A 14,212-nucleotide genomic window follows, 5' to 3' on the forward strand; every position below is an offset into this window, starting at 1 on the left:
GTCATCTGTCTCTACTGTTTCCAAAAGATTCAACTTGTTCCTGACAGGTACTTCCCCTGGGGTCTCTTGCACCTGTCTCCTCTTTGCCTTCCTCATCGTCTGCTCTCTTCTGGCATGATTGGTGTAATAGCCTCGCTGAAGGTCTTGTCCAGAAAGATCTCATTCTCTCGGATGAGCCTTAAGGTCCTCGAGTTCTTTCATCAGTGCTGCAATTTGCTCTGTCAGTAGCTGAACGTGCACACACTTTCCACACTTATACGAGCCAGACACACCAGAGTCGTTGACCTCCCACATCAAGCATGTAGCACACTGAACCAGCTTGGCAGTCATGTCTTCACCCTCTTCAACTGTGGCGTAATCACTTCACTCAACCTCCTTGTCAGAGACTCCTGAGCTAAAGCCTCACTCTTCAATCCACAGGAACTTCCTTGGACCCTCTTTTTGGGGCAAGTCTGTGGACTTTTAATTTAGGTTAGAGGAGGAGGGAAGGAGGGAGGCCCTACTTTGTAGGACCTCGGATCTAGAACACACCCACTCAAATAACAATCACCTACCTTCCCGACCGGCTCTGCGCTCTTGCCTTCACTTCCGCCCAGCTCCCGCCGCTCTCTGATGCGAAAAAGCATATAGCATTGCTTGGCATTTGGGGTGCCTATTACTGATCAATGCATTCAATTGTGTGTGCTTAGTGTGTACAATTAGATAGCAGAAATGCATTGCTTAGCCTGGCAATCTTTTCGTATTAAGAAAGTCAAATTTTGGAAATCTAAATTTATAGCAGGAAATGTTTCAAATATTCTGGTCTCTCATGGGGAAAGAACAGTTACCAAAACTGTAAACTAAGGGCTTATATCTTTAATGGCAACTTGGACATATAATAAGACTATATTAGAATATTCTGACCATTTTGATTTGGTTAAGATCACATGTAATACTTTATTTGTACTTTCTTGATCTCTATTGTTAATTATGTCAGTGTTGCTGCAACCCTTAAGATAGCAGTGGTTTCTCTACAATGTGGCCAATGTTTCCATGGAACATTGTCTCCTACTCCATTCCAAGAAATGTGAAAGTTGTAGGAAGGATTAGGGAAAATTGCATTCAAATTGCATATATTTTAGCATTGTTATATCCACTTGTATACCCCAAAGTAATGAAATGTTGAAAGATAACAGAGAAAATGTTATGTTTTCCCCCTCTCTAATTATACTCTGAAATTCTCTGTTCTAATCCTCCACTAGGGATTATAGAGGATTGGGTCTGGGTGGGTTACTTGGGCCTAATGGCTTGTTTCCACACTGTAGGGCTCCTATTCTATTCTATGAAAAGAGGTTTAGTTTAAGTGCGTAAACCTCAGGGTCTCTTTCTGGGTAGTTTGGTGAACAGGTAGTGAGTGATACACCCTTTTGACTAAAGGTGAGGCTGGAATGTTGATCAGGTCACTGAATCAGACTCCCGAGTGCCTGTTGTATTAAAATGGCTCGCGAATTCTCCTGTAACTTGAAATAAATAATTGTACCAAACAGTAGTTAAAAACAAAATATGTGGTCTATAGTACCCAAAATTCTTAAAACACAAAGTTTATATAGATCATTTCATGCCTTTGTGTAAATTTAGATTTACATTTTGGACTCTTTGAAAGATATTTTTCTGTGTACTTGAGGGAAGGAGCAGTTGAAGAATAAATAATTTTGGTACTTAAATATATTTTTGACCTGGACTGATAGGAAATCCAGTTTAGCTTTATAGAAATATTTCTGCTCATGGCAAATTTGTCATTAAACCTCTTGACCTGTGTTTCCTTCATACTTTTCTAGTCTAGAATTTAACGCTATATGCTATGTGCAGAAAGCATGGGGCCTCAGCAATTATCTGGCGTCTGTTTCCATTGTGTGAGTGAATTGTTTGTGAGGTGGTTACTACTACGTAACTCTGTAGGACTGCTTGTGCCCATCTGGTTTTGGTTATCTCTCTCTGCAGTAGGGCTGAGTCTCATTTCCTCACACTCACAAGGCACTACAGGCAGTGATCTTGTTATGCCTTAACATAATTGAAAATTACATGTTGTGCAGACTAGCAACACTAAAATGCAGACACATAAAACATGTGGTTCAGGTAAAGAAATGAGGAAAAATAAGTTGCGTTGGTAATAAAGTTAAACCTCAGAAAGCAGATCAGCAGGCTTTGGAATTTTCTTGATTTTGTTTATTTTTTTCCTCAGTGCCTTTTGCTATGGACTCTGATTTTACTTGCAGATTTGACTGCAATATGAAATTATAAATCAAATCTGCAGTGAGTCGAGGTCCTATCTTCCTTTTGGCTTTCTCTGTATAAATTCATTTGATAAGCAATTGGACTAGAAAGTCCTGCACTCGATAGTTGTTAAAATTGACCTAGCTGCATAGTTAAGAAAGCTGCAACAGAGAGACCTTTTATGCATTAACTCTCTGATGGCTACAATAAAACTAGTATGTATGTTCCAGTTATTAAATAAAGGCCTTTGTATGAATAACATGTATCCAATTGGCTGTCAAGATTTGGTTTTCCTTTATTCGGCTAAACGTGGTCAAAACTTCCACCAACTATTTAAAAAAAAGAATGAATATGCAATTTACTTGATGCCTTGTAGACTAATTTAAGGTTGATTTATATTTTCAGAATTTCATTTGAACGTTTGATTATGCTTCTGAATGGACTTCGAACTAATATGGAAAAAGGCTGGCAATTTGTGATTGGATAGATTATTGCAATGAATCAAACCATTTTATGGTGGGAATAAGGGTGTGGTAAAAACAAAAGTACACATAATTGTGTTCGAAGATCCCACAGACCCAGGCATCCAATCAGTTAATCAAGGAGCACAGATGACGTGCATATGTATAAGAGACGGTCACCAAAGAAACAATGGAGATAAGCAGATATGAAAGCAATGTGGAATTGTTACTTCAGGGTGGAACTACCCTATTTATCGCAGTGGCATGAGGAAAAAAAGTCTAGCTGTGGTATTGCTTTTGTTTAGCTGCAGACAAAATGAATTTTGAAGTAGATGCCTGAAACTTGGGGCAGTAGGAATAAAAATGAGTGGGGGAGGAGGTTGGGTAACTAAAGTTTCCTTTCAATGTAATGGTGAGGTAAGAAGTTTGTGTGATTTGGTAAAAGCTGCTTGAAAAGAAGACAAGTTGGCAATATCTGTGGTCAGTCATCATTGCATATGCAGTCATAGATGTCATTCATGTTTTTAATTACAGAAACTTTGACTTCAGAAAAAATTAATCATAAACTGTAAAATTGGAGCTGAGCAATCTTGAGGTTTTGTAACTTTCTTGCTCACTTTCACTGTTTCTTGACACCAGCTTGTACTTGTGCAAATTAATATAACGAGCCATAGTAGGTTCACTCAAGTCCAACAAGTAATGTGAATTGACTCTAACTGATGATGGGGGAGGCAGCATCCAAGGAGCAGGAGTTCATCAGGAGTTTGCCAGAAACGTCTATTTTCCTGCTCCTCAGATGTTGCCTGATCTGTTGTACTTTTCCAGCACCACTCTAATCTTGATTCTAATCTCCAGCATCTGCAGTACTCACTTCCACCTAGTCTAAACAATGATGTCCCTTTTTAACTTTTACATTTCTTCAGCATTTAACTGATGATATTGATTTTCTTTTTAGAAACTGATGTAAGCCTCTGGGAATGACTTTTCATTGTTGTCATGTGATAGGTTAAATTAGGACCATAGAGCTTTTTAGATTAGATTAGATTACTTTACAGTGTGGAAACAGGCCCTTCGGCCCAACAAGTCCACACCGACCCGCCGAAGCGCAAACCACCCATACCCCTACATTTACCCCTTACCTAACACTACGGACAATTTAGCATGGCCAATTCACCTGACCTGCACATCTTTGGACTGTGGGAGGAAACCGGAGCACCCGGAGGAAACCCACGCAGACACGGGGAGAATGTGCAAACTCCACACAGTCAGTCGCCTGAGGCGGGAATTGAACCCGGGTCTCTGGCGCTGTGAGGCAGCAGTGCTAACCACTGTGCCACCGTGCCGCCCACAAGAGCTGTTCTCTTAGAAGAAATAGGGGACAGGTGGTGAGCTTAACATGAGGGTCACTATGCTTCAGGTGAGGAGCAAGATTGAGAAGGTGGGACCATCATGGTAACCTCAGTCATTGTAGGAATTGAACCCTCTCAGTTGACATCACTCTGCATTGCAAACCAGCTGCTCAGCCAACTGAACTAACTGATCCCATGTCATAAAGGCTGATCTCTTGACTTCTCCAGCATTCAAATAATAATTCAATGTTCTAATCAAATATAAAATGATTGGTTTATCCTGATAGGAGTGTGATATACTGATGTCACCCTCACATTGTGGAGTCCTCACAAGTAGAAGTGCTGGACTGTATTTGCAGCAAATCTGAGGAAGTCTATTCCTGAGTTACGTTTTGCATTTCAGATGCAAACTCCAACCAGCCAGAGAAGTGGAACTGGTTTATATTAGCACCTATAAGTAGATTGTTACATCTAACACGTGAGAGCACAGGTTGTGCCTGATTTTAGTGCTGTCATGCATTACAGTATGCCGTGTGAAATCCAAAGCTACCACGTAGATCCAGGACTGGTCATTGCAATGAGAATGCACTGTCTTTTTCACATATGGTACCTGGGTTTAAGAGCTATCTCAAATCAGTGGTTTAAACATATGAAGGTTCTTGTGTTACATGAGTCTGGATGCACGCAGTGGAAAAGATAGGGGAAGCTGTTCTTTCAAGGCTTGATGAGTGAGCTTTAGCCACCTTGTGTTGCAGTTTATCCAGGAACTTTTGATGCTGGCACTAGATTCCATTACACAATTTCTTAGCAAGTGTAAACTTTGTAAATGAAACAAGTGAGCATACCTCCTGATGTGCATCCATTGGAATACACAAAATTTCAGGAATTTTGAGGAATGTTAGTGTATTCAGATTTTAATTCTGGAAAATATTAAATGATGTGAAGGTTTGTTAAATAATGGTGTTATTCTACTGCTTCAGGATTGTTTTTTGGCTCAAGAACAAGAGGAGTTAGCATTGAAGTGTTTCAAGGGAAAATTGGTTGAAAAATAGCAAATCCAGATAAGGTTCAGAGTATTGATGGCACAATTCTGCTAATAGACAATATGCAATTCAAGAATATGAATCTTAAATAACTGGTTCCATCTAGATTTGTGAAGCAGCAGCAAATAATAGCAGAGTACTTTCTTTTAAAGTAGCAGTTGTTCTAACGCTGTAAGTGGAGACTGTAGGCAGTATTTTGGCTGAGTAAGCCACATTTACCTCTGAGTCACAATTGTGAATTCATCTGCTACTTGAGCTCATAACCTAGTACTGTATACATTAAGTGCAACACTGAGTGGTTGGACAGTGGAAGTGGGAGATGGGGAAATACAGTGTTCAGGAAGTAGTCCATGATACCAGTGCGCTATTCTGACTAATAGCAAATGCAGATTATGTGGCCGTTCATTTATTTTTGGATCTTGCTGCCCTGAAATTACATGTCACAGCTGTAACAAAATGATGTTTATCTCAAAATGTGCAACAATTGTAGTACATGTTCATGGTTTCATTTGCGATCCTTTCTTCCCTCTGATCTCTCCATCACTAGTGGGGCAAACAAATTTTGTTCTGAGTAATTTTGGCGTTTAATTCTGGAGGTGGCATTCAGATGGCATTCATCTCTCAAATGAAATGTTTTGTTAAAGATTAATTTGAAAACAATTAGCCAGTTATCAAATTAATGTCAGCACAACATTTTTTAAAAACTTAGTACTTAGTATTTAAAGTGCAGAAACTCAACATCACTGTCAGCAATTCTTTGTCAGAGTTTATGCTTCATGCATGCATGCCTAATCTTCTTCTAGCCATATCACCAAATCCATTTATTCCTTTAAAATAATTGTATGCTATTTGCCTTGTGTTGGTGGCAACAGTTTTAAAAACTAACAAAATCATAAATATTTTTTGGAACTGAGAGGAACTCCAGTTACCATTTGTAGAGGCAGGAGTTCTAATATAAGAAAGCCCTTAAATATTGATACAGTGCTCATTCACGTGCCCCTCATTATCCCATAAGCACTCTTAAAATATTCACAAAACTTGAATGTACAGAATGTTACAAAATGAAAAGATGTTAAAATTTTAATCAGGAATCCTTGCTACTTTTTTAAGAAAACTGGCTCTGATAAGGCTTCCTCTACAAGCATATCATTAGAGATTATGAAAAACCGCACAAGCAGTTGCCAAAAGTGTATGTGCATGTGTGTATTGAGCTTTCAAGGACTGATATGATTGCAGCTATCCAAGTTTGCAACAGTTTCACAACAATGATTCCAAAAGGGAATATTCAAAAGAAAATTGGATAAGCACCTGAAGAGAAGTTTGCAAGGCTACAGGGCAGGGCAGAGGAGTGAGACTAACTAAAATACTGTTGCTGAGAATCTCTTTTGGCTTGACAAGGCACATTTGCATTCTGCGCTGTGACTGTTTTGTAATTTGAGGCTGTTTTTGATGTTGCATTATCCACTGTTGTCAAGCCATTCAACAAGTTGAAGTTCAGTAAGTACATAAAATATTTAAGACGCCTTACAAATAAGATCATTGCTCAATGCTGATGATTACATTATTATCAACAAATAACTCTGCATAAGCAGAATTTTCTATTCGCTTGAGCAGTGTGGACAATGGTGAAAAATATGGCGTGTTTGAAAAAAAGCAGAACCTAGACATTGAGACTTTTTCCAATTACCTCCTCACCACACCACCTTCCCAGTATTGTAAAAGGCGAGTTCAGAATCTCACTAATGAGCAATGACTGCCTTTCAGTCATTTGTATGTCATTAATAGCTTAACTGGTCTTGCGTCTGTGCAGCCCCCATTCTCATCTCCTTCACTGAAAAAATTAGATGTTGCCAATTTCGGGCATGAAAGAGTGTAGCCTGGTGGCAGCAGCAGCAGTTTCCCATTTGCTGTTCAGGTCCTTCATTCAATTTGGTCTTCACTACAATGTCATTGCATGCTTAATGGACACTGTCCTCTTCCACCCTTTCTCCAAATAACTCAGCAATGCCAAACCACGCACACAGCAGATCTCGACAATCTCATACACGACATCCACACTTCAGGACTTCACTTTGGATGTCCGAGACACTGAGGATTTGCGTGTTTCTGCTAGATTGCCTTGAATACATGGACACCACGTGCATCTCATGCTTATTTTGTGCTTATTCTGAGACTGTCAGCCTCTGCCTTTTATTGCTTTTAAGGGGCAGCTTGTTATTGTTCTGAACAGTTAAGAAGGTGAGCATGTTGCTGTGCAGTAACAAGATCCATCAATGTCTCACCTACAGCTTCTACAAGCTGCTTATTTGACAAACACTGCATGTGGGGTGGGATGGATGGAGGGAGGGAGGAAGATAGCAGCGGAATAACAATCTTTCCTGTAATGAGACAAGGGGAGGGACTGACAGTAATGATAGTGGATGGAAAATCAGTTAATGGTGCTGGAAGAAGAGAGAAGGTAAGATGTCCAGCGAGTAAGTAGGATACACAGAACAGGAAGGTTAGGTGTTCAGAAGGACGTGGTAGTGAGAGCTGTTAAATGGACATAAAGGCTGCAATAACGGGAGTTGTATTCCACAAGCCATGATGAGATGCGAGTCAGAGTCAGAGTGACTGATGACCCTAGTGTGAGTTGGCAGAGAGAAGATGGTGATACTCATCTTAGCAGGGAGCGGAGGATCATTAACCTCTTTCCTGCAAAGCTGTTTACTGTGTTCCTGTGGGGCATTGCACTGACCTGGCTTGCAATCTTATCCCAGACAGGCTGTATCTAGTGGTGTGGCCCCCTGTGCTGATTAGCAGGATATAGTATAGGCCTCCTGTCCTCCACCCCGCCCCTAGTACTTCCAGGTGCTAGCAACTAACTTACCTTTCTGGGTTATTTCCTTGGGGGGATGATAGTGCAGGACCAAGTGTGAAGGGCAGATCCTGACTTGCAGGATCTGATGTGCTATACATCTGGGATTTAAACATAGTCAGTGGTATGAACGTTACAAAGTCCCAACGGCACAAGCATTTCCACCTCTTCTGCTGTGAGACTTCATGAGATGGACACTGAAGTGACTGGTTGTAAAATTGATGAGATGTTGAGTGGAAGATTATGTGAGCATTGGGCTGCCATGAGTCACACTTGCAAAAATGCTTTGGCTGAAATTTCCTTTTTTAGGCAGTATTTTTCTTTTAGAACATTTTCGAATGGATTGAAGATCTTAATCTGAGTTTAATGTCAACCCCGACACATTTTGGCTTTGACTTTAGACACTTATAATACCTTTTTGTAGTTTGTTTCTTGCTCAAACATTCCTTTGTGCTTTTTTAAACAAGGGTAATATTACGAGAACACCTGCAAGTTCCAGTTCCATGTCAGGCCAGCAATTACAAATCTGTTCCCAAGTAGACCTGTGGGATGCCTTCCATATGTGTTTTCTACAGGATCTGATGCCTTTAGAAAATCAGACTGTTTCATGATTTCAGAGTTGAAGTAATTAACTGTTGCATCCAGTATTGCACACCTTTGAATATATCTGCTGGAAAACCAGAATTGGTGAACATTCAATCTTGTGCTTTTCTGTACAAATTTCCATGTTGGGTGAAAGGAGACTTGCTATTTTCATCACAGGCATTATTTGCTAGTAAAGTAATTCATTTAATATTGTTGTGGATGTGAAAATATGATGCATTTTTACATGCAACCAAATTTGGTTATTTAAGTATTCTATTTTAACTTGCCTGGCTAATTTGTATTGTAATGTTTGGGTTTGCAGGGCAATAATACTGTCATAATCTAATTCTTTGAGTTGATGACTATTCTATGGTATCTTATTAATGTGGAGTATTGATAACAAAAGTGGTTGTATGGATCAACTGTTTTTATTTGTAAAAATATGCTTTTCATAAATTATTGGCAAGTATATTCCAAAACAGTTCAAGTTGGAAATTACAGAAAGTACCATCAAAATATCACATTCCTTGCTGAGCACTTTATACCCTTGTGTGACTAAATCCCAATGCAAGTTTGGTACATTTTGCTAAATATGACGATTTATATATCTATACCAGCTATGATGGTTTCTATCAGTTAACAGACCCTTGGACATAATGGCGAAAAGACCTAGAGGGTGACCTTTCTTTCACTGCGTGTTGTTAGTTTAAATTCTGCTTCTAGACTCCCACTGGAACTCGCCATCCTGATTCTGTTGAAGTTCTACCCAATTGTATTTCTCCGTTTCTGTGGCTGACTGTTATTTTAAATTAAAAATTTCCTTGATTCCATGTTCTTCCACCCAATCCAACTAATTATGTAAAAATTTATTTTTTGGCCCAGCACCTAACCTGTTTGTTCCTGTTTCACTTTCGATTGAGTCACCTCACTGCTTTATGTTCAAACACATGTAATTGAGTTGATAAGACCTGAACTAGTGAAATAAGTTGAGATTGGTTATAGTTCTAAGAAATTGACTGTAAGTTGAGATTGGAGAAAAGAAAAATGAGGACTTCGGAAAGGGAGTAGTGTTATTTTCATGAAATTCAATGAACTGCCTAGTCCAATTTTATTGCACTAAATATTTAGTGTATTAATATGCATGTTGCGGAAGGTGAAACCATTATTCAGATCTATGTCAAGGGCATTATTTTTCATCATGGCAAATAATTTTTATGATCGCTCATCTTTATACTTTATCATTTTGTGTTCATTCATTTGTACTTATGGATTTTTGTTTTCCTTTTCTTTTTTAATCATTTTCTTTTATTTTGTTTCCCATATCCAGTACCTGCAGATGAAATGGCCATTGATTGATGTGCAGGCAGGGAGCCTACAGGGTAGGCAAGGACTGAAGGATGCTAGGTCACCATCTCCAGCACATATTGTTGTAAGTAGTGGCTAGATGTATTTTCTTTGCATCAGTGTGAGTATTTCAAAAGGATACTATCATTCAAGAATAAAGCTGTTGGTAAATAACTTATGGAGAATATGCCTTAATGTTGCTGTTGTGTACAATATATTTAAGCACACAAGATCCTTGATTATACTATTGTGTATAATGTACCCTTGCCAAAATAGGAACTAGTTCAAATCTTAAAATAACAAATAATGAGCTTGCCAGTGGCATACAGTGTGGTTGCCATTCCTGGCCCATGGTCAGACAGGGATTGAAATATCTTTTTTAAATTGTCTTCATTGTTGTTTGAACAGCAGTACTTCAATTTTCCTTTGAGCTTTTCTTATCTTTGCAGAAAACATTGGGGTATGGTTCACTTTGACTCATGTATGGAGAGAAGCTGAACACGAGTAGAAAATAGATTACTTGTTGATCATGTGAAGTGAATGTCTCTGAAACACAAAAACATAGTATACTTATATGTAGACACATTTATAAGAAAACTGTCTCCTTTGCCTCGGTATTTGTGAAATGTGTTCACAACTATAGTGAAGTGAAAAGGGGCTGCATAGGCAGTTAGATACTGGAAGTATAAGGTGTTTTATGGTTGAATTCTTCACTCATTTTGAAAATAGCATAATGTGTTACTGTTGTGGCAATTGGAATGTTACGTTGGATTTATTTGGGAAGGGGATTGCACATAGCTCTCATACACTTCTTCTCAACATTTATGCTCATGGCAGACTTTATGGAGTCTGAATTTTTTTGGACCCATGAACCTGAATCAGTGATAAAAGGGAACCAGATTTATCAGAGTAAATGCTAGGATCTAACTGATGGATTTCAGTAACCTAGAGCCTATATTGCTATGATACGCATATAAAAGTAACTATAGAATATTATAAGATCGTAATGTCCTCTTCCCTTTCCAGCAACATTCCTGTTCTGTATTCATAAGCAGAAGTGAACCCTGAGCAATGCTCTTTGCTCTGCTTCAGTGACTGGCTGAACACTGCACAATAGGTTATTCTTTGACCCCAATTATCACTGTGATCCTCCACAGCTGCTAACAAAATACCTGTGTGCTGTCCTTTGTTATGTGTTCATCAAGTCCTGATTAATTGTCCAATGGTTAACTTAGTAAGATATACTATGGTGTTATTTACCTTTTCAAAAAACAACTTTATGGTAAATTTCTGGCAACACCTATTGTGTAGGAGTTTTGATTTCCTCTTAACTGCTATGTATAGAATTTAGTTTGCGAATGAAATGACAATTTCTTTTCTGTCAAACTATTTATTTTATTTGGCAAAAGGTCTTTCTCGATCTAACGAGAATTAGCCTTTCAGTGATTACAGGTGGAATGTTTTGGGTATCTACTCATTTACAGTTGATATAAATTCTCCTTGTGTTTGACACCCCTCCTAAATTCCCAAAAGACAATGCTCCCAGTTAACATTAGCGCTTTTCTTTTAAATGGTTTTGTCCATTGTCCACAGCGATTAATGTGGCTCAATGCAGAATTTTCCATTTAAAAAAAAATTGCCACCTGTGAGTGTGCAGAGAACGTGTCTAGTTTGTACTCCTAGTGGCATACTAACACTTCAACTTGTCCTGATCATATCTTACTATGATTTGAAATTGTTTCCAAAACTAGTTAATTTGCATGGACAGTGAAAAAACTCTTGTGTTGTGGTGGTTCTGTGATATGGGTTTTGGATGCAGTCAGTCATTATTTGGAGTTTTGCACAGAATTCAGCTGAATATAAATAGTGGTTTAATGTCAATCCCTCTGTCTTAGAATATCATTTTCGAGATGAAAAGCCCAATAAAGGTTGTGATGTATTCTTACACAAACAAACATTAGAAAACAAAAGTGTTGACATGCCACGTGCTCATACATTGCTATCCCTGTTCACGTCTTGTTAACTGCAAACATTGTAAGCCTCCTAATCAGCATGAGCCTTGAACATGTGGCTACCAACCAGTATTCTAGGGTGAAGAATGCTTCTGTTCAAAGAAAATCACAAAGAATGTGTTTATGATTTTGCTACAGATAGCAAGCAGCGGAAATCTTCCTACAGCGAGATACCAATGATTATGTGACTGCTTTACATCGAATATTTGCAATTTGGTAGCATGACAAATTGTTTTTCACTAAATTCAAAGCATACCTTCCCTGGTCACTAATCTGTCTGATATGTATGCCAGATGCTGTTGCACTGCATGAATGAAGTTTGAAAAATTTTTAATGCTCAAGTTACCTGATGGTGTGGGACTTCCCATAAATCTCACAGTTCCATGTAATATTAAAAATTGACTCCATTCCACATTTCTTCCACCCCTAAGCAAAACTCTATTGAAAGTGAAGGGGTTTGTGCTCATTATCTTACCAAGATATTAAGTGAAGTTATTGATAGCTGTGCAGAGATAGAGTCTTAAATGCTATTGAAGATAAGTACAAGCAAATTACTTGGAAATGAAAATTGAAATTATGTTAAAAGATCCACATGCAAACTTGTTCATAACTTACAAACATTTCAACTCCCTCTTGCAAATGTTGCCACAATGACTTGCTGAGTCAAGGATAGGAAGCTAAACGTCTGATAAGGTGCTTCATAATGGTCCAAAGATAAAGAAAGTATCCCTAGGTCCAGTGCCTTCAGAGGTTGACTAGGATTAGCAGGAGTACATTCCTGATCATTGCAGGCAAAATAGCAACCACATTCCACCAGGTTAACCTAGTTTCTGGCCAAATCCCCTCAACCCCGACAAACACTAATGCTTTTCAGCGAAAAAGCCTTTAGGAGAAGTGGGATATAATGTTGTGAAGTTTAAAATATCAAAATCAAGTGTGTTAATGCAAAAGTCAATGTAATTGAGAAATTGATGATTTTAGGATTTTGGCGAAAGTTCCTGAATTTCTGCTCATGTGGTGATACTTAAGAGGGAAATGGTATGGTCTCTGATAGTTTGTGTATGTCATTCTGGTTTTCATTGATTGCATGTTCTGTATCTATATTGTTTTGATGAGTTTAGGTCATGGATTTACTTCTTGGCAGTATTTCATATGTTTTTTCGTAATGCTGTTTGCTCCGCTCAGCAGCTGTTATGGCCCAGAAGCAGCAACTTGCAGCCAAGCAGTAAAAGTAATACATGATACTGGTGCCAGAGGTCATTCTGCTGTGGCTCACAGAAATGTCATAAAGAACAGTATGGAGCACTTTTAATAATTATCCACTTAATTAAACAAATACATACCTTGTGTCTTTTATTGATCACAGAAGTCGGTTTTTTTCCAAAATAGTAAAGAGGTTCAGAAATGAAATTTGCACTTTAGTGGATGCACATGGCTGGCTATCAAACTTAGCACAATCAAAACAGCTGGACAAAGTGGGTAATCAAGCTAGTGAGGCAGTTAATGGCACTATTTCAAGAATGTAATTGGAAAGAAATTGCTTAAGGCACAGAACAACTAATGTCACTTAGTTGTGATTTATCAGAAGTGTAGTAAATGGTTTAATGGGAGGTTCGCATGAATTTAGAAGTTTTTTTGGAAAATTAATAAACTAATTCACATTCCAAGGCAGACTGTCCTTTAGATACTCGTGCAAGAAAATAGCATCAGGTCCCCGGTGCATATCTGCTTGAGCTGAGTTTTGCCTAACATCATCTCTTGATGCTGTACCAATGATGGCACTGTTAATATAAATCTGAAGTTGAGACCCATTGATATCGGAGGTGCTTTTACATCAGAAGTATTTGCTTGGTTCAGATTATAGAGGAGCAGTGGCTGTGTGCCACGTTTTCATTGTTCAAACTGCTTCCTTTGTCCCAACTCATCTTTTTTCCTAGTTTTCTTGTGAGGAAATAAGAGCCAGAATTTACACCGTAAATGCAAGGTGATGATGTATCTGTGTTACCCTCTAATAATCTGATTTTAATGGGCACCTGGATGTCCAGGTTTTGCATCTCCAGTTGAATCTGACCAATTGGAGCTGGAAATGCAGCATTTCTGATCTTCTATCCTCTTTAATTTAGGCTCAGAAAGAGGTGGTATGTATCCTAACTTGCACAAAGTTCTGTTCAAATTTTATCCCAGTGCTTGATGATCTATGTTGGCTCTTGATTCAATAGTGTCTTAAGTTTAAAAATCTGATCACCATGGTCATAATTGTTCCTTTATATGTTTGAGGAGACAAAGATCTTCATGAATGTAATATTTG

At 38.5% G+C, this 14,212-nt stretch overlaps 1 protein-coding gene across 29 annotated transcripts in view; it reads left to right on the forward strand.

The window, feature by feature from the left end:
• tcf7l2 (transcription factor 7 like 2) overlaps positions 1-14,212 on the forward strand; it is a 200,150-nt gene that overhangs the window by 76,944 nt on the left and 108,994 nt on the right. For 26 of the 29 annotated variants that reach the window (XM_043712734.1, XM_043712749.1, XM_043712750.1 and 23 more), the window contains exon 4: positions 9,876-9,977. The exons of the other annotated variants lie outside the window; for them this stretch is intronic. In XM_043712734.1, coding sequence (XP_043568669.1) covers positions 9,876-9,977 — 102 coding nt within the window. The remainder of the gene's footprint in view (positions 1-9,875; positions 9,978-14,212) is intronic. 29 annotated transcript variants of the gene reach the window in all.

Source organism: Chiloscyllium plagiosum, chromosome 22, assembly GCF_004010195.1.
Source record: "Chiloscyllium plagiosum isolate BGI_BamShark_2017 chromosome 22, ASM401019v2, whole genome shotgun sequence".
Lineage (NCBI taxonomy): Eukaryota > Metazoa > Chordata > Chondrichthyes > Orectolobiformes > Hemiscylliidae > Chiloscyllium > Chiloscyllium plagiosum.